General features: G+C 34.9%; 1 protein-coding gene and 1 long non-coding RNA gene across 2 annotated transcripts; both read right to left on the bottom strand.

The window, feature by feature from the left end:
* Positions 1-2021: 2021 nt before the first annotated feature.
* Positions 2022-10012, bottom strand: LOC108682417 (pleckstrin homology domain-containing family A member 3). Its single transcript, XM_018171574.2, has 7 exons — positions 9908-10012; positions 9509-9625; positions 6952-7110; positions 6492-6613; positions 5126-5272; positions 2394-2458; positions 2022-2115 (listed from the first exon to the last, which is right to left on the bottom strand). Coding segments are annotated over exons 1-7 (687 nt in total). The 5' UTR covers positions 9984-10012; the 3' UTR covers positions 2022-2114.
* Positions 10013-12662: 2650 nt separating this feature from the next.
* LOC125177655 lies at positions 12663-13610 on the bottom strand. Its single transcript, XR_007156608.1, has 2 exons — positions 13523-13610; positions 12663-13103 (listed from the first exon to the last, which is right to left on the bottom strand). It is a non-coding gene; the product is annotated as an uncharacterized LOC125177655 (long non-coding RNA).
* Between the last annotated feature and the right edge of the window lie 10050 nt (positions 13611-23660).

Below are 23660 nucleotides of genomic sequence, written 5' to 3'. Positions count from 1 at the left end.
ATCATTAATGAGTCGCTTGGTTAATAAGTACAGCGTACTAATTAAAAGTCCACTCTAATAATGTGTTCTAATTAAATTTGTTTGATCATTAATTAGTATCCTAGCGAGACTCAGATTTGTTACACACAAACGACATGAAAAAATAAATAAATATAGTAGGTTTTCATAATAATAATATAAATAATGACAACTGTGGTATAATTTAATTATAATATTCATAATTTAAGACGATAATTCATAGAATGCACCCGACCAAATACAAAATATAACAAAATCAGTGGAGATATTTAACCAGAATTATGAATTTATCAGTATTCTAACCAATTCACGTAATCTATTTTAATTTTGAGACTAGTATTACCTTAGGTTTGCAAACAATAGCAATTTAATCAAACAATATAAAAAACGATTATAATATTATATAAAAACTCCAAATTTACTGCACATATAATATTATTCACGCTTTCATAAGACTTACGACCAACGTGACTATAATATATAAAACAAGTACTAAAACGAATGAGTTTTGAACGTGAAAACTTATTTCAAAATAGGATGAAACGTTCATTTTGTTCTGAGGCTCACGATAGACGCCACGATTTATCATGATCGTGAGCTCCACGATGATCGTGAGCACCACGACGATCGTTAGCTCCACGATGATCGTTAGCTCAACGATAAAAGTAATTAACCACGTCATTTCAAGTTCAGGTAAAGGCTGGCTTGTGGCGAGATTAGTAAAGGTGTTAAGTGGAAAGCCTTAAGCCTAACGAGCTCTTAAGTATCTTCTAGGCAATCTGAAACCACAGCTCCAGGCTGCGGTCGATAGAAAGACAAAATCAATTATTTTCCAGTAATGTCAACAGCAAAGATTATCTATGTAAATCTCGCGGCCTGAATTTTGAGGTTAGATATCAGAGTAAAAATATTTTCGGGGGTTGAGGGGGCGGGGACGAAGGGTCAGGACAATTTTCTCAAGCACAGAAATTATCTATTTAAGATTATTCATAAGATTTAATTGATAAATGCAAGAATTCCATAATTATAATTGGCTTCAAATTAACAAATTAATTAAACTAAATAAAATTAGGAACATGTTAAGAAGTGACGCGCGTCTTGAATTCATACTTGAACGATAGTCCCTCATGAACACTTATAAGTATACTTAATTATTAAAAATAATTTTAATGCAAGCATAATTGTAAGGAAGAACTGGCAATTATATCGAGCATGTCAACTCGTCAACGGTACAATATCGGGACAGTATCGCGTATATCATAAAATTATTTAAGGTAAATTTTTACCGACATGGGTAGGAAAATCAGAGATTAAAACCGTCTCAGATTACCTATCAGTCAGTGACTAAATGCCGGACAAAACAATGAGATAAAATCCGATTAATCTATCCCTGATTAAAGTTAATCTTGAGGAAAATCTGTGTAAAAGCGTGGTTTATTATTCGCTATTTCAGTACAGACGCCATGAAAACGAAGGCTAAATCTCCTCATCAAAATATTTCATCTAATTGCTTTTATTATACCACCGAAAGGCAGACAAGACAATTCACTATTCACGCAAGCAGACATTATTCCTCTATTCTAACTGCAAATAAAGCGATAGTTACGCAGGCATCCAACTGGTTCAAAGCCTAGAATATTGTCAACAATTTCACATTAATAATAGATATATAAATGCAATAACATAGTCAGCCAAGACTCGACTAGCACACGCACTAGTAATACAAGCCACGAATGACGCTAAAACTAATAATTTAAACCGCATATCATTTAGAAAAATGTTATTCAAAATATAAGCAGTTTCGTTTGCCACATTTCACGGAGTCGTCGACATAAAAAGTAAATATTTGAATAGCCTTTAAAAACTCGGGAACACAAGCTTCACTGGCCACTCTAGCGATCGACCGCAGATGCAGCAGCAAAAAAGCCACAGCAGCAGCAGCAACATGAGCCACAGCAGAAGCTGCAGCTACAGCAGCCACAGCAACAGCAGCCACAGCCACAGCAACAGCAACAGCCATAGCCACAGTAACGGCAACAGCAGCCACAGCAATATCAGCCGCAGCCACAGCATCCTGGTTGGTCTTAGTCTCACGGTCTGGGAAGGAAGCAAAGATACCAACCAAATAACCAACACAGCATCAAGATCTTCAAAAATTTATCAGTAAATAAGTAAATAACACTTATTAAACTTGGCTAACACTATTTGTTAATGCTGTTGATTTTGTAATTAGTTGAATCTGTTGCAACCATTTAAAAAGTATTTTAGTTTATTGATAATTTTCTCAAAATAAAAAGTAAAAATTCTAATGAATAACTGCTACCATAATTTATGAATGTTTGAGCAATTTATTCAATTATATGGAGAAGACTAACCATTCGGTGGAGCCATTGCGCTGGGCTGAGGTCCTTCTCAGCGACGATGTGGACAACCGCTTGCCCTGCATGCAGCATATCATTACTGCCTCATCACACACGTCAACAACTCATCACACACGTCAACAACTCATCACACACGTCAACAACTCATCACACACGTCAACAACATCACACAGACAATAAACTGCTATTCTACCAGCATAGTATATATATATAGTCAAATGGGGTAAGACAGGATCGCAGCCTTCATGGGGTAAGAAAGGACCAGCCAGTGGCGTGCATTCTAATTGCACTGAATTCAATTTGACAAAAGAATATGTTAGAACAATCATTGCCTGTCATTTCAGTGTTTGTGGCAAACCTCTTCTGCAAATAATGAATTTCTGACTAATTTTTAAAGAAAACCTATGTAAAGAAGGGTCACAAAATAGCTAACCCTGTTTGGGAAATAAGCTCTGTCTGACAAAAAATTTTTTGGCCAGGTTTGTGGATGTAGGCAGGTAACCTCAAGTAATACCGTAAACTGGGGTAACTTAGACCACTTTTTTTTTTAAATGATGCCACTTTTTTACTAGATAAGTTAAACTTAAATTGAAACATGCAAAATACAGGTCTATACTCTAGCTTCACTCACCATAAATTGCTGGCTCCTTCGTCTCATAGTTTTGATGTAATTTAAAAAAAATCGATGGTCTTTTTTACCCCAGCTCTGGGGGTGTCTTAGACTGTGTGGTAAAATCAATTATATTTTTTGGTAAAATAACTCCAGGTTTTGGTGCATTGTAGTAGAACTCTTCTAGTTACATATGCAAATGACAAATTTGAGGAAAGTTTCATAGTTTGCAAATGGGGGGTCCCGCCCCCCAGGTGGTCTAAGTTCCCCCGAACGGGGGAACTCTGACCACCTAATGGCAGCCCTGACAGGGTTAACATAGACCGGCTTGGAAATTAAGTTAAAATTACCATATATCAGACTCTGTAGAGTCTGAAACCTTAAGAAAAAACATTAATAGGTGTATCAAACATGAAATGTTATACATGGTAATTTTAAATTAATTTCCAAGCCGGTCTATGTTACCCCGTCAGGGCTGACATTAGGTGGTCTAAGTTCCCCCATTGGGGGGCGGCGCCCCGCATTTGCAAACTATGAGACTTTCCTAAAATTTGTTTGTTGCATATGTAACTAGAAGAGTTGTACTACAATGCATCAAAACCTGGAGTTATTTTGCCAAAAAATAAAAAAATTGGAGAGGGTACTCCGACAGGCTTTAAATAATAGCTTTTTTCGTGGGTCACATTTTTAATTTTTTAACCTATTAGATATGCAAACTTTTTAAATCTTTCTATTGTGTTACGTAGCCTCAGTATTAGGCCTTTAATGCCCATTGACAGAATTTTTCTATGTCAAATAGTTTTTGAGTTTTGGGGGTTTTTGTTAAAAAAACGAAAATTGGTCTAAGTTACCCCGGGAGTCTAAGTTACCCCAGTTTACGGTAGGCAACTTTTTAAACAAAATAGGCATTCCTACCTGCTACCATCACTGTTTGACATGTATTCTAAAATTGGGTAAAAAAGGACCGGTCATGGGGTAAGACGGGACCACTAAATGATCCTGTTTTACTCCACAAGTGGTCCTATCTTACCCCACAAATGGTCCTGTCTTACCCCACAAATGGTCCTGTCTTACCCCACAAATGGTCCTGTCTTACCCCACAAATGGTCCTCTATTACCCTACAGTTTATCAAAAATAGTTTTCAAATGAATATATTATTGTGTAGTACATGGAGTATTTTGATCAAAATTTTTATCTTTTGCCCAAACTTCATTATAACTTGTTAGCTTTTTTTAATTAGAGAAATTTAGTGCACTATTTTAAATTGCATCAAAGGGATATAGAAAATAGGGATCTCTATTCCCATTAGTGAGCTGCAGAACTAGTATGTGCAAGATTGACTGGGGGAAAATCATTGTGTGAAACATAAAAAATAATTATGATCACAACTCTGTGAGAGGGCATGAGCTATGTTTGAAGAAGTGCACCACAAATGAAGTTAGCAAGAAAACACATGATGTCTGACACTTAAGCTATTATCCATTGGTTTTATTACCAATTTGATAAATTTTTCAGACAATGACACTAATGGTATATACATAAAGCATTTAGCAGTGCTCTACAATGAACCAAAGCCAACCCACTATCACTATGCTTAACAAAGTTTTCTCGTGACAAAAACTTCAATGTGACTGATATTACTATAGTTGACTTCCCGCAACACAAAACATTAACAAGTGGTTGTTTTATCAAATAATGTGTTTCTAGATGGATAATATTGAATATCAGATTTGTACTTTTATTAAAAACCTTGTAACATAAGAATTACCAGTTGGTCCTTTCTTACCCCAGCCTGGTCCCATCTTACCCCTATGGGGTAAGATGGGACCGGCTCACTTTTTTAAATCTGTACAGAAAACTATGTTAGATGCAAAACGTCTGAGTTGTAACTTAGAAGCCTATTGCATAACTACACCTTGTGATAGGTTTAGGGTTTTTTAGTTATTCATGGTATAGATGCTACAGGCTTGTTAGTGATTTCGGTCCTGTCTTACCCCATCTGACTATATATATATCCATTATCTTTGTAAGTACCATAAACAGATATAATGACAAATAAAATACACACCTATCGATTACAAACAAACATACACGAGTCTGAATATGACATCCTACCTTAACTAGTATGAGGGGAGGAGTGGGGGGCGGTCCCTCATGATCAGCAGGGAGGGTGGGGGTGAGGGAGAGCTTCATGCACTCGTCCAGGGCTCGGCAGAACGTGTCGCACGTCGCGGACAACAGCCCACCCGCCTCATCCAGCTCCTGTACAGCGTTAATGATGAGAACAGTAATGGTAACAGAGATAACAGTAGTGGTAGCAATGAGAACAGCGATGGTAGCCATGAGGGCACCAAGGACAGCAATGAGAACAGCAATGGGAACACCAAGGCCAGCAATGAGAACAGTAATGGCAGTAATGAGAACAGTAATGGTAGAAATGAGAACAGTAATGGTAGTAATGACAGTAATGAGAACAGTAATGGTAGGTAGTAATGAGAACAGTAATGGCAGTAATGAGAACAGTAATGGTAGTAATGAGAACAGTAATGGTAGTAATGGTAGTAATGAGAACAGTAATGGTAGTAATGAGAACAGTAATGGTAGTAATGAGAACAGTAATGGTAGTAATGAGAACAGTTATGGCAGTAATGAGAACAGTAATGGTAGTAATGAGAACAGTAATGGTAACAATGGGAACAGTCATAGGAACAGCAAGGACAGCAATGGTAGCCATGAGAACAGCCATGGGAACACCAAGGACAGCGATGAGAACAGTAATGTAGTAATGAGAACAGCAATGGGAACACCAAGAACAGCAATGAGAACAGTAATGGTAGCAATGAGAACAGACATGGGAACATCAAGACCAGCAATGAGAACAGCACATGCAACAATGGAATGGCAAACAGGTAGTTGTGAAAGACTAGAACATCACACACAACCTGGCTTGTTGAAACAAATTGAAGAGAAACTCTGATGTTTCTCCTCAATTCAGGTTTCTCTTCAAGTATAACTCTGAAAACAAATAGGACCTGCAGGAGTACAATATACGCCACTAATAATAAGACCACATCAGCAAGTAATACCGGTACAATGATGACAACATTAAAAACACTTAAAATAATGGAAAATATCCAAGGTAATACTGGGAACAGTAGAGTCAATAGTAACAAATAAATAATTTTTAAGCAGTCACACATATAAAACTTAGTCAATGACAATAAATTAATCAAAGATAATGCAATTAAAAACATTGTAAAAACATCACAAACAATTCAATATAAAGGTATAATTCATTATATCATCATTAAATAAGTTAATTAAACTAAATAATATACCTTGAGCTTAGGCCTCATGCAATAATGGTTAAAGGCACAGAATGTACCTAGGTACCTATATATTGAGACTACAGATGAGCTGAAGTCTACAAATATTTCAAACAAGCTCAATCTTGAATTTAAGAGTACCGGTATGGTAGTACCTTCAAGTCTGGACCTCCTTCAGCAGTGGCAGCAACTTTGAGGTCATAGACTTGCTTCATGAGTAAGTCGCAGGTCAGTCGCAGCTCCGAACGCTTGGCTTTAAGTGCATCTGGCTCAGGAGCTGAGAACAATAGTAATATTTAAGTGCATCAGGCTCAGGAGCTGAGGACAATAGTAATTCAAACAATTGGATGCTATATACTCTTACAAAGAGGCTTTGAGACCCAACTACAAAAGTTGACAGTGCTTAAGTGAATAGCTAAAAAGTATAATAAACATAATACATTTTTTTTTAATATTTGATAGGATAGAATGAAAGCTTTTATATGAATTCAGCTTCAGTTGTGACTGCTCAGGAGACTTGACCTTTCATTTATCAACAGGACTATTTGTTATTTTTAAGAGTAATGTTAGAGAAAGAAACTATTTAAACTTGATATGGAAATGCAATCAGACTACCTGGCACAGGACACTGCTGTATCGCTGGAGGCAAGCCAGCCTTGGCATTGCCGAGTGCAACCAACCAAGCATGTCGTTGCATCTGTGAGGGAGCTTTGAGGTAGAATCTCTGCTCATATGGAATGACGATGTCAACACGCAGGGAGTCCGTTGGATGAACTGCACAGAAATAGAATTGTCGCTATTGTATTGAATAATTTTCTTTCCCTGCTTTGCTGACAGGCTAAAATTTAAAAATTTAAAAATATGTTAGCAGTAAAATGAATACAATTCCTGCAAGTGATGATCTGTAACTGATAAGGTATTTTTTGACAATTAACTAGATGCAGTAGAGGGCGATATTAATGAGAGAAAACTTTGGCTCTTATTATAATGATGGTTGGTATAGTTATAATAATAATAATATAGCAAGTTGAGTTTTCTTAGTCCATATAGAAGTTACCATAACCAGCTTAGAGTAAAGGGCCAGATAGAAATCCAGCCATTACTGGATTTTTTGAGCCTCAAGTTTAGTGAATTGTAAAGGAGAAAAATTTCCTTGGCTGAGAATTCATTCTTTTAAGTGGAAAAATTAACAGTATTGAGCTCATTTGCAAAGCAGTGAACAATGTAGGCATACTAATAATTCCTCCAAAATTTTGAACAAGCAGCAAAGTGGAAAATTGGGCAGAAGACACCCATGAATTGGACATTGACTACCTACTGGAAATCTAGCCAATTTCACCTATTCTTATTGCTTTTATCCCAATTATTTCAGTAGAAAAATGAAAAATGGCCTATTTTTAACTGCAATTTTTGTAAATCACTCATGAAAAGATTTTTTTAAATATCCATAATTCCAGAAAACTTCTGCCCATTATTCCAAATTGAAACAAGCATTTATTTCTTTATTTGGCAGACAATTTTTTCTGATAACTAAAATTTTCCTTAGAACATAATATATGACTTGGAAACCTGAGCAGTGAAAATCAGACTTCTTTTATTCTAAATCTCTGCAAACAATCCACTAGGACTACCTACACTAAAAATACAAGAACAAAATAATTTTTATTGCCAACAACTTTCTGTAAAGATCACTCTGATCAGCAGGGTGCATACCTACCAGTATTCAGAAAAAAAATTCCTTGACTTTTCCATGACCTGGTTCCAGTAATCTGTGAATGCTAACTGAAAAGAGAGTAGTTGGCGCAGCAGAACCAAACTTTGCCAGAACATTTACAGGATGAAACAATTTTTTAATTTTTTTCTTTCATTCAATTTTATTTATGAATCAATTTTTCTCTGCTGGTTCCAAATGTAACCGGTCGGAATTAATGGATTAACACACGAAGCACAGAAAACATTTCCTTTTTTCTTCATTTATTTGTGAATTCCATGACTGTCCAAAACCTGAAATGAAATCCCATGACTTTCCAGGCCTGGAAAATGAAAAATCAAATTCCATGACTTTCCAGGTTTTCCATGACCAGTACACACCCTGTGGCTGTTGATAAAAAAATGTTCTATATTTATAAATTATATACCGCCTAATACTGGTATACTGAGTAGTACATATATTGCCTACCATCTTAGAAATCTCATATTTAACTCATTCCAGATATAAGGAATTTAAAAGCAAAGAAAACACCAAGAAAATTCACCATATTGATATTGAAAACTCTATTGAGTCCAGCTCCATCATCAGTTTGACTAGACTAAAAATGAATAAAATCATTTTATAAGTCAAAATTCAAAGACAGACATAAAACATAAACAAGACCTAACATTATATCAAAAATTTCTATATAATATAATAATTTCAACTTTTTCGATATAATGTTAGGACTTGTTTAGGTTTTATGTCCGTCTTTGTATTTTGACTTATAAAATGATTTTATTCATTTTTAGTTTAGTCGCACTGATGATGGAGCTGGACTCCGAAATGTTTTCAATATCAATATGGTGAATTTTCTTGGCATTTTCATTGTTTTTAAGTTCCTTGTGAACTTGCGATATAAGCAGACTAATAATATACCTAAGTACTCATTCCAGATATCATATATACATGCAAATGATGTAATATTAAAGCTGCCAAATATCAATAGAGTTAGTAAATAGTCTGCCAAGTGCCAATCTGAATTAAAATTCAGGAGTATTTTACATAATATAGGTAATAATAATATAATAGCAGTTTCAGTATTTAGTAGACCTTAGCAAGTTAGCATAGGCCTGTTGACAATTCTTAACATTTCAGAACATTCACAGCTTGTTGCGGTCTCAAACTCGCAACTCACTGCTCCAATTCTGCTTTGCTTAACCGCCCGCGCCCGGCCTCCTTGCCAATTCTGACCAGAAACTGGCGCACAGAGCTGGGATCAAACCCGTGCCTCTCTGCTCCAATCTTGGTACTCTAAACTTTAACCACTGGACCACCCTGCCCAGTGGTTAAAGGCAAAATAAGCCTTCAGGCTAAATCAGCCTGAATGAGGCTAAATCAGGCATATGATTTCAGCTCAATTATTCTGTTTATTCATTATGCAAACAAACCACAAAATAGGTCTGATAAAATTATGCTCACCTAAAATCTGACAGGCACACAATTTCACTGAGCCTTTGCATCCTGAGTTGACATCCTCCTCATTCTTGTAATAGGTCAGCTCACCATCAGTGAGAACAAACCAGCGTGGTTGCCAGCCTGAAAAATAAGTAAAATTATAAGACTTTTTAGTGTTTAATCACTTATGTAAGTGAATGATAATAAGGCCACTAAACTAAGGTGTTCATCCTAAAATTAATTTAAATTTATTTTTACTTCTTTCCGTAGTAATCAATGTAGAGTAAAAATAGTTTGGGAACGTGACTGGACTCAGTGGACTGCAACTGAAGTTGCATAGCTGAACTACCGAAGTTCGAAAAATTTTGCAAATTACGGCTCATTGAAAAATATCAAAACAATACTTATCGGCGCAATACGAACCGTTCCAGTAATTTGTCCATTTGTATAATATCCCTTCCATAGTAGGCCGAGAGCTGCCTCTGCTCGTTTCTTGCATCACGATCGCTTCGCTTAACTCCAGGATCACCTCCGGGTTCCGCAATCGAATATGTTTACGTGGAACAAGAAGAATCGCGAGTCACTAGCGTGAAAAACTCTAGATTTTTTGCATTACTAAATTATAACTTTATAAGTTTAGATTAATCTAAAATTTGTATAAAATTCCTGTTATGAATCTGGCTAATTCAATATCTTTAATTTTTTTACTGCGCCACCAGTTCGAATGCTTTCAAGTAATATTTTATTTTAACACACCGTAATGTTAAATGTGTCGCATTAGAAATGTGAGTCGTTCTCTCAAAACATGACCCATTTTTAAACCAGATTTGATTTTTTTTATCTCAAAATTGTTTAATTTTGCAGCCAAACACTGCTAAATAGAAAGATCAAGAAAGAAGCCTACAAGCGTTATTTATTTACGAACTCGCAGCGATTTTAATTATAACCTGTACGCATGAGCTCGAAATCAAGCTAAAAAAAGTTTGTCACACTGCAGTGAAAAACTTCGAAAAAAATATTGCTAAAAATGCAAAAAATATAGCTCAGTACTCACAGCTGTGAGCGACAGAGAGCGCATTTTCTCGTCGACGAAAACGTGAAGTCACGGACGGACAGACAGACATACGGACAGACAGACGGACGCACATGGCGAGCACAATAGTGCCTTTTTTTCCTTAAATGAGAAATAGCGCTAAAAAGGTGACAAAAAAGTAGTACTGGTAACCATCGCCCTGTCTGTCTGACAAGTGTCAGACAGAAGTGAAAGATGCGTCAAATAAAGCGCAATTACAAGATGATCTTGACAGTTCAGTTAACTGTAGTTAACTGGACTGATATGTGGCAGCTACGATTTAATGCTGACAAGTGTAAAGTACTTCACCTCGGGAAGAACAATGAACAGCAAGATTACAGTATGAGAAGACATGGTTGCAACGAGAGAGTAATGATAGAAAAGTCTAGTGTGGAAAAAGATCTCGGAGTTTATGTCGACAAGGAGCTGAAATTTCCGATGACATCGTTGGCGCTCCAAGTATGAACGCGTTCAAGAACAGACTAGATAAAGCTATGGAAAAATATATGTTCAGATTTGAAATGCCTAGCTCCTTATCGAACCCGGTGGAAGTCTATTAGCTACTTCAAACTATCGTCAGTCATGAAAAGATCCGGTCAAATGATACGATTTTAGAACTTCTGTGAACAAGTTACGAAAAGTAAGAAACGGCGACAGGCCACATCAGGCCTACTCTTCAGCACCGACATCACATCTTATGTTATGTTAAATAACAGCTGAATTCACTGGTACCCGTTCGGCCGTTGACTGCAGATGTTGAAATCACAGGAGAAAAATACGAATAATCGTCGAAATTAATATTTAATTAGCCACGTCAATGGGAATTGATACAACTTCAAGATAATAAGATATCACACATAAACTTTATTATAAAGTAGGTACATTATTCAATAGCCTGTGAACCTCATTTTTGTTAGGAAAAGTCAGGCATCACTTATAATCATCTTCATTTCTACTCATCTTCTTTCACAATAATAAGATAATCATTAAAAAAGTAGAGACATGTTAATAAATCTAAGTTTAGTATTAATATTGGTTTAACGAATAACTCGTTAATATATAACATGAAATAGAAATACATGGATATTTTTTATAGTAAAATAAATTCTTCTTCGTTGAAATATAAAATATATAGTAGAAAATTCAATAGTTTCCAAGCATCATCATAAATCCCAATCAATAGAAATGCAATGCTAGGTTCGGACAACAATCTCGCCATGCTGTATTGCGGAAGCGGGCTCAGAAATCCTCTGTATATTGCAGCGCCGGACTTACAATAAAAATGTAACTCAAAACTCACTGCAGTGAGTAACAGAGAGCGCATTTTCTCGTCGACGAAAACGTGAAGTCGCGGACGGACAGACGGACATGGCGAGTACAATATTGCATTTTTTCCATAAATAAGAAAATACGTCCGCTAAAACCGCACATAATAAATTGCCCTCACATAAGTACTTTCACTTCAAATTGTATAATAGACTTATAATCAACAGAAGAAGAATGTTTCAATATCCGAAATGCAGGTGAACTGTTTTTCATGAGTGTTGCAATAACCATCGTTGGCCTAATGGTGAACTGACATCAAACAGAAAAGCTCCAATGAAAAAAAATATATATATATAGTTTTTCACATATTACATATGTATATTTAGTTTCATTAAGTGTATGTTAGCCTGGCTTTTCCAGGCTCAGTAATCCCTGTCGCTTTAAAATCACAGTATACCGAATCCCGTCATGCCTGCTGTGGCTAATCACGTTAATCTCAGCATACAGATAAATTCTAATTGACAAGGTTCATTTTAACTCGAGTTTTACATAGAACATAGAACTCTAATTTGACCCTCGTTTCAAAATATGAGCAAATTTTTTTCTCTGTTTTAAGTTGAAGCCACGAATACGCTTTTTAAAATTAAAGTTTAAATTTCTATCCATTATTTTCCCCTCACTTTGAAAATCCTTTATAATCCTTTAATTATCCTTTAATCCTTTAATTATCATGACACGATAATTATCATGACACGATTTAATTATCATGACAAAATCCTTTAATTATCATGACACGATACGTATCCTGGATACGCCCCTAGCCCAATAACTCATGTATTGCGGCGCCATAAGTATCCTGGATACGCACCTCAACAGCCCTATATATTGCGGCACCAAGCGTACAACACACACACAAACCCAACACACAAGCACACAAACTCGAAAAATGTAGGTCAGGCGCCAACTACATTAACTTTTGTAATTCTATGCATATTAGAAAAGAGGTAGTATATTTATATATTTGGTATAAAGTCCTTAATTACGCAAAATAAAGTTCTTATGTGTTACAGAATATATATGTAGGTACACAACCAGGAAAAAATTAAATTATCTAGGTAGTTCATCGATGTTATAAATTTTTCCTCATCCACGTGCACGTGTTCACGTATTAAGCACGTAGCCCAAGTTCGTGTAGCCGCCGGATGGGGTACCAGCGACGGTGTGGTCCGCGTTTCCGCGGTTTGCTGGTGTCAGTGAGAGCGCAATTGTCGGAACGTCGTTCTGTCCGTGAAAAAAAAACATTTAATGACAAAAAAAATAAAAATTAATGGTAATATGGAATTAAAGGCGTTGAAGCTTTTAGATTTGCGTCGAAAAATATTCTAATATCTCACTTTTTGCTTCATTTCAATCCCGAAAAAGAATACAGAAAAGATCGTCTTTATCCAGCTAATATCGGAGTTAAAGCCGTGAATATATTTGGTATGATTCGATATCTATTAATGCGAGTACTATATTCACATATCTAGTGAATAGTGCACTGATTCCTGTAATCATATATACCATAATAATTAAAACAAAAAATTCATGAGCATGAAATACTATTACATGCAATTGATATTCAATTGTTTATTTAACTCACTAATATTTTTGGATTACTTGAATTTGAATTAATTTTTTTAATAATTCAAAGTACACACCTTGTCCTGAATTTTGGACTTGCAGAGCAGGAACCTGCAGCGGGAGAAGCGATGCACCACCAACAACAACAACAACAACAACAACACAGCCACGACCCCCCACCCCATCCACCCCACCCCCCCCCCTACGTAGGCCGGCCGCACCCCCAACTCCCGCATCCACGCCCACTGTAGGTCATCTGCGATGTTAACGTTATTATTATTATATATTATTATAATATATAATTATGTTTTTGTTATTTAATAAAATAAATCTCAATAATCTTGGTGAAAAAAAACATGTATAATTATTTGGACAATCTTCGTAAAATTAGCAAAAATGTGAAAATTTCACCACGCAGCAGCTGTAAAGATACAGACCTGCTGCACAGTGCAGACTGTAGTGCAGCGGTGCAGCGTGCAGAGGCTGCAGCAGCTGTAAAGATACAGACCTGCTGCACAGTGCAGACTGTAGTGCAGCGGTGCAGTGTGCAGAGGCTGCAGCAGCTGTAATATACACACCTGCTGCACAGTGCAGACTGTAGTGCAGCGGTGCAGCGTGCAGAGGCTGCAGCAGCTGCACGGAGACAGGTTCCTCCCAGGCTTCGTGCAGCTTGCGCAGAGAAGCGAGCAGCAGGAAGGGGCTGGCCAGAATGTTATTATTATTTACGTTTCTTGTCTATTATTTTATATATTACAGTATATTATATTAACACATAATATATTTTTATAGTAAATAGTCTAAATAATGCACCTTACGGTTTATACAGCTTAATAATTGTTCATGAAACAACTTTTAATAATTTTATAGGACATCACAATGTTTTCCTCTATGACGGAAACGAACGTTATAGTTCCAGAAAGTTTAAATTTTCTTTCATATTCGGTGCATTTACAATAAAATAATTCAAGCGGACAATAAATAAATTAGGAAATATCTATCACCAAAATCCATGCTGAAAAATGTTTACTGTTAATATCCATAGATAAAAATCTCCACTGCCAAAAATGTTCGAAATTAGAAATAGTCTTCATTTATAATTTTTCTTTCCATCATCCAGTTTAAATTCTGAAACTCAGTCGCTCTTAAATAATTGGACACGTAGATCTCAACAAGATGATTTTTGCAATACTCAGACTGAAAATCGATTTTCACTTTTAAAATCTACAATATTTCTTCCCTTCAATACCTTGGATAGGAAATTTTATTTTGAAATGGTATTGATAAAAATCGAGGATTAAAATTTACGTCGCAACGCTGGGATAAATTGTATAGGATACAACGTATTAATCTTAAGTATTAATGTAACCCACCCTTGATGTGAGGGTGCAAAATGATGGCTGGAGTTGAGGGAACCTTCCGTCGTGTCTGAGGCATAAAGGTTTCATTTATTGTACAAAAAGCAAAGAACCATAAAACCTTTGCCTTATAATAAAAGTAAGCGGAACTTATAATGATCATGTGAGATTACGGACTGTAGGGATTTATTTATGGTACATTGCCACTATTATTTCAATAAAAATAGAACATCTGACTTCCATATTTCTCTCTCTTACATACACTCAGAGATATGTAGAGACTTTCTCTAAATAGCGATGCACTTTTTGCCCTTGCGTAAGTCATTTTGGCCTAGTGCTCACACAAGGAAGTGTGTCACTATTTAGACATTATTACTATCCATTTTCATGAGTGTAGTGCTAAACAATATCCAATATTTCACGAACGAAAAAATAGTAAATAAATTATCACAAACCGTGCTGCAAGATGGCAGTGACACGCAGCACGCCGTTGCTGAACAGCACCGTGAGCCTCGTCTCCTGGTAGCCCTGCAGCACACCTAGCGGCCACAGCACCTGCAGCATCACAGTTCATCTCAATAATATTCAGAATATATGTATGGACCGGTGAATGATATATGTATGCACTGGTGAATTATATATGTATGGACCGGTGAATTATATATGTATGGACCGGTGAATTATATGTATGGACTAGTCAATGTGTATGGACCGGTTAATTATAAATTTATGGACGAGTCAATATGTATGGACCAGTGAATATATGTATGGGCCTGTAAATATGTATGGGCAGGTAAATTATATATGTATGGACCGATGAATTCATGAATTCGATTCATTCACTGTCTGAAGTCTATAAACACAAATCCTGTGGACATCTCCATGCCAAGATATATCAAGCCCCGGTGTGGGGTAACTATGATGTTAATTTAGTAAAAATTATCTAAATTGTAATATGCTTATCAATTCATTGATTACTCATGAAAAATTATTCATATTATTTAAATTTACCAAAAATTAAATTTGATTAATTAAAGTTAATCTAATTACATTGATTAATGAAAATTAATCAAATTAGAATCAAATAATTAGGACTAATAATTCACTTAGTTATAATTTATACTATATTATGCTAAATTCTTAACAATGATGGGTAAAACACTGAGAAAACTAAGAATTGATCATCGGTGAATAACGTTATATAATTACAATTATGAATGCCCTAATTTTTCGACATGATTAATATTAACATATTAAAATTAAATTTCTTATATTTTCCCTACGTGCACTACAAATTTAAATAAATTTATAAAAACAATTTTTCTGAAAGCTCTGCAGGTCACAACGAACATTACTTCGCATGATAAAACAACGATAATCGAGCTTAAGGCTACACTTCGCGTCCATTTTTCACGGTCGTTAATCATTAATAATTATCAACGGCGAAACGAACAGCAGCACGCGCTGTTCAGTGGTGTTCATCGTCACTGCAGTGTTCTCTTCATTGTACACAGACGTCATGATTATGTTAAAAACCAGCTTCGTGATTCAATAGAAAATATTTTTTGAAATAATACTCAATTATCAAGCATTATTATCGAGTAGACAAGTATTATTTTAACATTGCGGACTGAGTAGAAATAATCTTTATAATATATGTTATTATATACACTTAACCATCAATAAACAAGAAAATAATTATATAAATAAATGACCAGATAAATTAAGAAGGAGAAAGAGGGGACATGTTCTTACCAAAACGTATAATTGATCATGTATTCTTCAACAGATTTTATTGTCACGACTCTAACGAGCACGCGTCGAATTAATATACGTATAAAGCCTTGATAAATTGATTCAAAATTCTTTATGTATCGTATGGAAATGTTTTTTGAAAAATTGCGCAACTACTTTCTATTAAATTTAATTCAAATGCGATTTCAGTTAAACATTTTTTTCAATGAATTAAAATATAAAATTCACGGTGCATCATATCGTACTTTTAACGTAGTATATATAAATAAAGTTTATTTATGATTGAATTCATGAGAAAAAGTCGCCAAAAATTCGTAGTGAATTTATATGGAGATCGGAGACTCATATATGAGTTGAATAAAAATTCAAAATGACCTTCAACATTTTTTCACTTTTATATAACATTATTTTAAACGATTTCTTACACTACCATTTCGTCAAAAGTTATTTTATTTAATAGTAACGGAATTAATGGTAACGGTATTAATGGTAATGGTATTAATGGTAGCGGTATTAATGGTAACGGTATTAATGGTAACGGTATTAATGGTAATGGAATTAATGGTAGCGGTATTAATAGTAACGGTATTAATGGTAACGGTATTAAAGGCAACGGCATTAATGGTAACGGTATTCATGGTAACGGTATTAATGGTAACGGTTTTAATGTCACGATGGTAATGGTAGCGGTATTAATGATAACGGTATTAATGGTAATGGTATTAATGGTAGCGGTATTAATGGTAACGGTATTAATGGTAACGGTATTAATGATAACGGTATTAATGGTAACGGTATTAATGGTAACGGTATTATATTAACGTTGTTTATTTTAGTAACAGTATATATAACAGTATTTAGTATAGTTTAGTAACATGGTTAACGTTGTTTATTTTAGTAGCAGTATATATAACAGTATTTAGTATTTTTTAGTAACAGTATTAGCGTTGTTTAGTAGCGTAATTTATTGGTACAGTAATAAATACCTTGGTAATGAGCTCATAGCTGGCCAGATGGCGCAGAGACAACCAGCTACCAACGCTCGGTACCTCGCTGAGCTGCAGCTGGTACAACGAACGACGGTACCGGTCCTTGAATACCATCTCTACAGTGCACTCCTGCAACCATACAAATGAATGGTACAGGGACTGTGTCTTCATCTGGTGCCGGTACGAGGTTAAAAATAATTCGCTATTTTTCTTTATAATACAATTCTAATTCAAATTGCATCACCATCATCATCATCATACCAGTATCACTGTCAATGCTATTGCAACAGCAATGACTGCAACCCATACATGGTATGACTACAATGACTACAACCCATATATGTTATGCCTACAATGACTAAAACCCATGTATGTATGACTGCAATGACTACAACCCATATATGTTATGCCTACAATGACTAGAAGCCATGTATGTATGACAACAATGATTACAACCCATATATGTTATGCCTACAATGACTATAACCATGTATGTATGACTACAATGATTACAACCCATATATGTTATGCCTACAATGACTAGAAACCATCTATGTATGACAACAATGATTACAACCCATATATGTTGTGCCTACAATGACTAGAACCAATATATGTTATGCCTATAATGACTACAAACCATATATGGTATGACTTCTACCGCGAATGTTGAATGAGTTTGATTTGAAATAAATGAGGCCAGTGAGAAAATATTACGAGAAATGACAAGGAATTATTCCACAAAGCGATTAGCAGTTTCTCTAGGATAAAAAATCCACGGACTTCGAACTCAACATTTAACTATCTCATTGCAATGGGAACCTGTAAATGTTTTACATTATAAATACGCAAGTATTGCCAACTTTATATCATCAGATAAGAAATAATTATGCAGGTACATCAATGCAAAGTTTTTCATGGTTTTTAAAAGAAATTCATATCATGGTCGAACTTTTTTCGTACTTTAACTATTTGCCATTTGTAGAATGTAATTATATATTATCACATTTTAAGCTCAATAAATTAAAAAAAGAATACTTTAATCAATACTTATTGTGAATACTTTAATACTAATTGTTTTTATGATCTGAAAATAATCAAAAGAATTTTTTTATACTACTTTCTCGACGTGGTGCATGGGAGTGAGGCTCACGCTGAGGAAGTTCTCGAGCGCCACCTCTGACGACGCTCTCAGCTCAGCGTGAAGTAAGCCCTCCACGCACTCTAATGTCAGGAAATATTATAAATTATAAAAGTTCACTCTATATTTAATGTCACTATTTGTGCTTCCATAAGTGAAAATAATCTCTTAATTAAAACTCCCTAATTCATGTAAAGCACGTTCATTTGGAGTTCATGTAAAACACGTTCATTAATTTGGATGACCGACACGTGTTGGTCATCCAAATTAATAATGAAAAGGATAATTTTTAAAAGGCTTGAAAATCACCATAGTTACGAGTTTTAAATTTATAATGAATATATATTGAACAGTTTGAATTCACTCAACTCAGTTGTGAAATCATTGAGACTATATACTGAATACTTAAAGGTCACTCTAGTCAAGAAGTGTGAAATCGTAAAGTCTATAAACTGAAGACTTAAAATTCCTTCTACTTACGAGTAGTAAAATCATTGTTTTTGATTTCAGGTTCCTGATCAGCCAGCACCATTGACGGAAGTAACATGCACATGAAAGCTAGTAATTCCATTACTTAGGAAAGTCAACAGGTATCAAAAGTTCATTCGTTTCCTCTATTTTTTAGTATTTTCTAGATTTAATCCATGATGAGAAGCTTTTCAATACATTGCAATTATCATTGTTTCTAGGATCTGGAAGGAAATAGAGAAAATATGCAATATATCGAACGTAAATATTTTTTGAATGTATTTAACTTATTCAGATAATCTTAATATGGTGCATTGTTGATCAAACTCGTATATACATTGGGTTTTGAAGTCAAAGACTAAATTAAAATTTCCTTCATTTAAATACGAGTAATCTTTTGAGTATGAAGTCAGTCCTTGTACTCCGCACCTCAATATATCGTACCGAACAACCGAATATCCCATAGGATTTATAATTAAATCTAATTAAATCAAGTGCCCTGTTTTCCTACCTAAATGTCACCGCTTCTCATTTACAGTAAAAAATTCTACGGAATTTTTACCTCTAAGGACACTTCACTCAACATCTATTGTTTCTGAAGACACTGAAGACACTTTTTTCATTTCAAGACACCTGACGACACCTCAACTCACTCAACTGGTTTACAGGAGAAGGCGAATTCGCCGTGGCAGTAAAGAATAATAAAACGTTCGCATAGATATTTACTTACCGTGTAAATCATTTTCAGTTCATTTTCAGTTCTTGGAAAATGCCATTATGCGTTTTATTATTTCATTTGAAGATGAGATGCCTCATACCGCAAGTAATGCTCTTATTTTAGGTACTGTGGTTCAAATTATACATATATAGAAATATCTAAATGATGAAAAAACCAAAAATAATCGAATGATGCGATAAGACAGACCAAAAATGATCGGGTGATGATATAGGCTAAAATAAAAATAGAAGAGTGTTGAAGAGAAATGGAAGAAAATCTTATAAAATTTTTTGTTTAGTCTACGCGCAGAAATGTGTAAAGCCCAAATATCTGGAAATCTGTTAATGAATTTTTAAAATTTATAGAAGGATCTAATTCATCTGTTTTGTGATTAAAAAAAACTCGTATTAAATACTACGAGAAGTATGTTGGCAAGAATGAATTATAGCGAATAGGCACAAGCTTTTATCTTGCATATAAAAATCAAAATTTAATGTATTATTAGACGTGATTTGCCAAATATGGCCATTATGCAGTATCTGTGGGCATTTAAGGGCCAGGAGATATTTCCATTTCCATCACTTCCAGCGATAAGTTCTCTCTTCATTTTTGCGTCTATGTCACGACGCTTTTTTATGATAATCTTCAGCTGGAACTATAATTTTTCTTGATCATGAGACACATAGATAATTACGACATGTGACCTCGCATAATATGTAAAAAATAAGTTTGAACAAATACGTTGACGTCTCCACATTATGGTCAAACAATATTGCGTCATACAACTCAATCTTGAATAATGGAATCTCAGAGCGTGGTTGGAAATTTACGAAACGGATTTTTTTAGTTCTTTCATAAACAATAATTTCTCCACATGAAATTCAAAAACATATAATATGCTTGAAACAAGCTATTGAAAAACTCGTTTATGGCTGTAAGCTTTAGTTTTATATTTTATCTCTATCGAAAAAATGCCGTTCTAAGAACACTTTCTTGTTCGTAAGTCATCGGTCAAGAAAAAATCCACTTTATCTCATAAACTCACACTTTGCTTGAACATCAAAAACTGAAACGTATTCGTAATTTGTTATCTCAACCACGCAGTTTACTTCACATTTCTAGCTGAACGCTTAATTCAACCTTTAGCTGTCACAGTTTGCACTGGTTTTCCTTACAAACTATGCCAATTTTGACAACAAAAACAAGTCGCTCATTTAATCACTGTTTTGTCATCTCTTTCCCTAAACAAAAGTCAATCAACAAGGAAAAAAACACAAGGAAACATTGAAACGCATCCTAAAATAACACCGATACTCGCACGTCTTCAAACTAGTCTTGTGTTTTGTTGTTGATGATTGGCCTTGCATCCTGTGACGTGGCTTTCTATGTCACAGCTGATAACTAAGGGCCTCTGCTTCCGATTCTGACGAGCCGAGCACATTTCCCACTGCTGTGATCTCCCGCTAACCTGGGAGTTTTCCCTCTCATTGTATTGGTTCCTTATCTCAGGTATAATATCCCTGGAAATCCTTATCGTTGAAATCAGGTTGATATCCAGCGCTAATCTTGATCACATTACACCTCGAATTATCACTCATCTGGTGACGTTAGGATTATGATGTGATTTTAAAATTATCCGACAGATACGATTACAATTTTCTTTGGAAGATAAAACTCGATACAAATGTAAATAAATTTAATATAAATTGTAAATTTTAACTCAAAGAATCCTGAGGCATGATGAGAATCATGTCAAGCTACATTCGTCAAGACTACATTTTGTGATTAAACTCAATACATTTGACTCCTTCTTGGATAATTGCTTTTATCGTTTTGTTTACAAAGAAAATTCAAAAGTGGCACATTTGTATCGAAACCCTGACCCAAGTCCGAAAATTGTGAATGGGTAATTATACAAAACTATATATAAAAATCCCTTCCGTTAATTTTTACGGTTTTATGTATGGTTAGGCATGAATATAATTATGCAGTTATTACACAGTCTTCTGTATAATTTTATGATAAACAATATTCGTATGAGTATTTTTCGTATCAGTGACCAAGAGACGTCGATATGTTATATATTGCAAGGCATTTATCTAGAATATTTCGGTGCCTGGTGCGGGGGTAACCTGTAACCACCAAAGTGAACGAGTGGTCCATAGAGCAGGGAATTTTTAACGCTATTTATTCAAGTGGAGGCAGTGATTTTAGCAAGTTTAAGGTAAATTTTATTAATCGTATCTCATGAAATTCATTTCTCAAATAAAAGCGGCACATAATATATGGGAAAAAACTAGTTTCTCAAATTCAACCGACAAGGAAATGCCATATTTCTTAGTGGCGATGATGCACATGATTCATGGAGAATACAAACGTTCTTCATAATCATTGTAGATGCATCGAGAAGACACGTCACGTCAACAGCCTATCGATGAGGCATTTTCGTTTGTTAACGTGCAATTAAGTTAGAAAGGAGGATTTTTTTCGGTTGACAGTTTCTGATTTATTGTTCTTAATAACAAATATAATGGCCGTCATAGTTAACACAAACGTTCTATCTTCGATTCACATCAATTATACCAAACAATATCAAATACAATTTACAGGATGAAAAATTAAGATTCCGCTTCATCTAACACATATAATCTAAAATTTTCGGGGTAATTTAAATTCAATAATCAATGAAATCCAAACTTGTATTTTGGCGCTCATAAATGACGTCAGGATCAAGGTTTTGTTACACAGGCTATCGATTAGCGTCTTCCACGAAAGTGGCGTCATTAAAAAATTCTACTAGCTTTTGTTTCTAATTTCATTACCGTCTATCAATTCAACTTTTAATGTTTTAATACATGAAAATAGATACAGAGATAGTATCAAGCAATCCAAAATTAAATTACTAGCGCACATTTTAATTAAGCAATCAAGCCTTTAGGTCTACACACTAGTGAATATTATAACAAAGCAATCAAGTCACAAAGTCTACGCACTGGTGCACAGGTTAATCAAGCAATCAAGCCATTAAGTCTACACAACAGTGCACATTTTACAGTTTAATCTATAAAATTTTCCAATGACTACCTTTGCTGTCACAAATTTCTACATTTTCTAGATATTTTTCCTTCGTTTGCCCGGTAACTTTGCTTCACTCAGGTCTCCTTCATTCATTCCGGAGATTTAATTTCTTTCTAAAAGAGTTAACGCAGCCAGAGAGTGAGAGTAATTTATTTAAATCTGATTCAAGTATTTGTGCCGCTTGCCCTTTGTTTTAAACTTCTACCATAATCCTCCATAAATTTTCACGCATGCAATGAATAAAATTTCAAATATTTTAAATAAATTTCATTTAATTCTAGAATGACTTTTTTAATCGTTGTATATTAATATTTTTTTTGGTATAAATCCTTCACTAAAGCTTTCATAAGAGCTCGCAAACTGTACTATGACTCGTGTCCGATAAGTGCTTGGAATTTTAACGAAAATAGAATTCTATAACGAATGGAATTCTATCATGAAAAGTGACCGACATTATTTTACAAACTATTTATTTTTCACTGACTGTTTGGGAACACAATGTTCACTATTGAAGTGTTCCTGCTGTGCTCGAAATTTGTGTTCTTACGCTTTCCAGAAAATTTTCTCATCTTCTGAGTTGAGTTCAGTGTTCATTGTCTGTGTTCACTGTCAGTGTTCACTGTCAGTGTTAGCTGTCAGTGTTCACTGTCAGTGTTCACTGTCAGTGTTCACTGTCAGTGTTCACTGTCAGTGTTCACTGCCAGTGTTCAT

This window comes from Hyalella azteca, unplaced genomic scaffold (genome assembly GCF_000764305.2).
Source record: "Hyalella azteca isolate HAZT.00-mixed unplaced genomic scaffold, Hazt_2.0.2 contig3874, whole genome shotgun sequence".
Taxonomy (NCBI): domain Eukaryota; kingdom Metazoa; phylum Arthropoda; class Malacostraca; order Amphipoda; family Hyalellidae; genus Hyalella; species Hyalella azteca.
The sequence above is the reverse complement of the archived record's forward strand: the minus strand, read 5'-3'. Positions and strand labels throughout refer to the sequence as shown.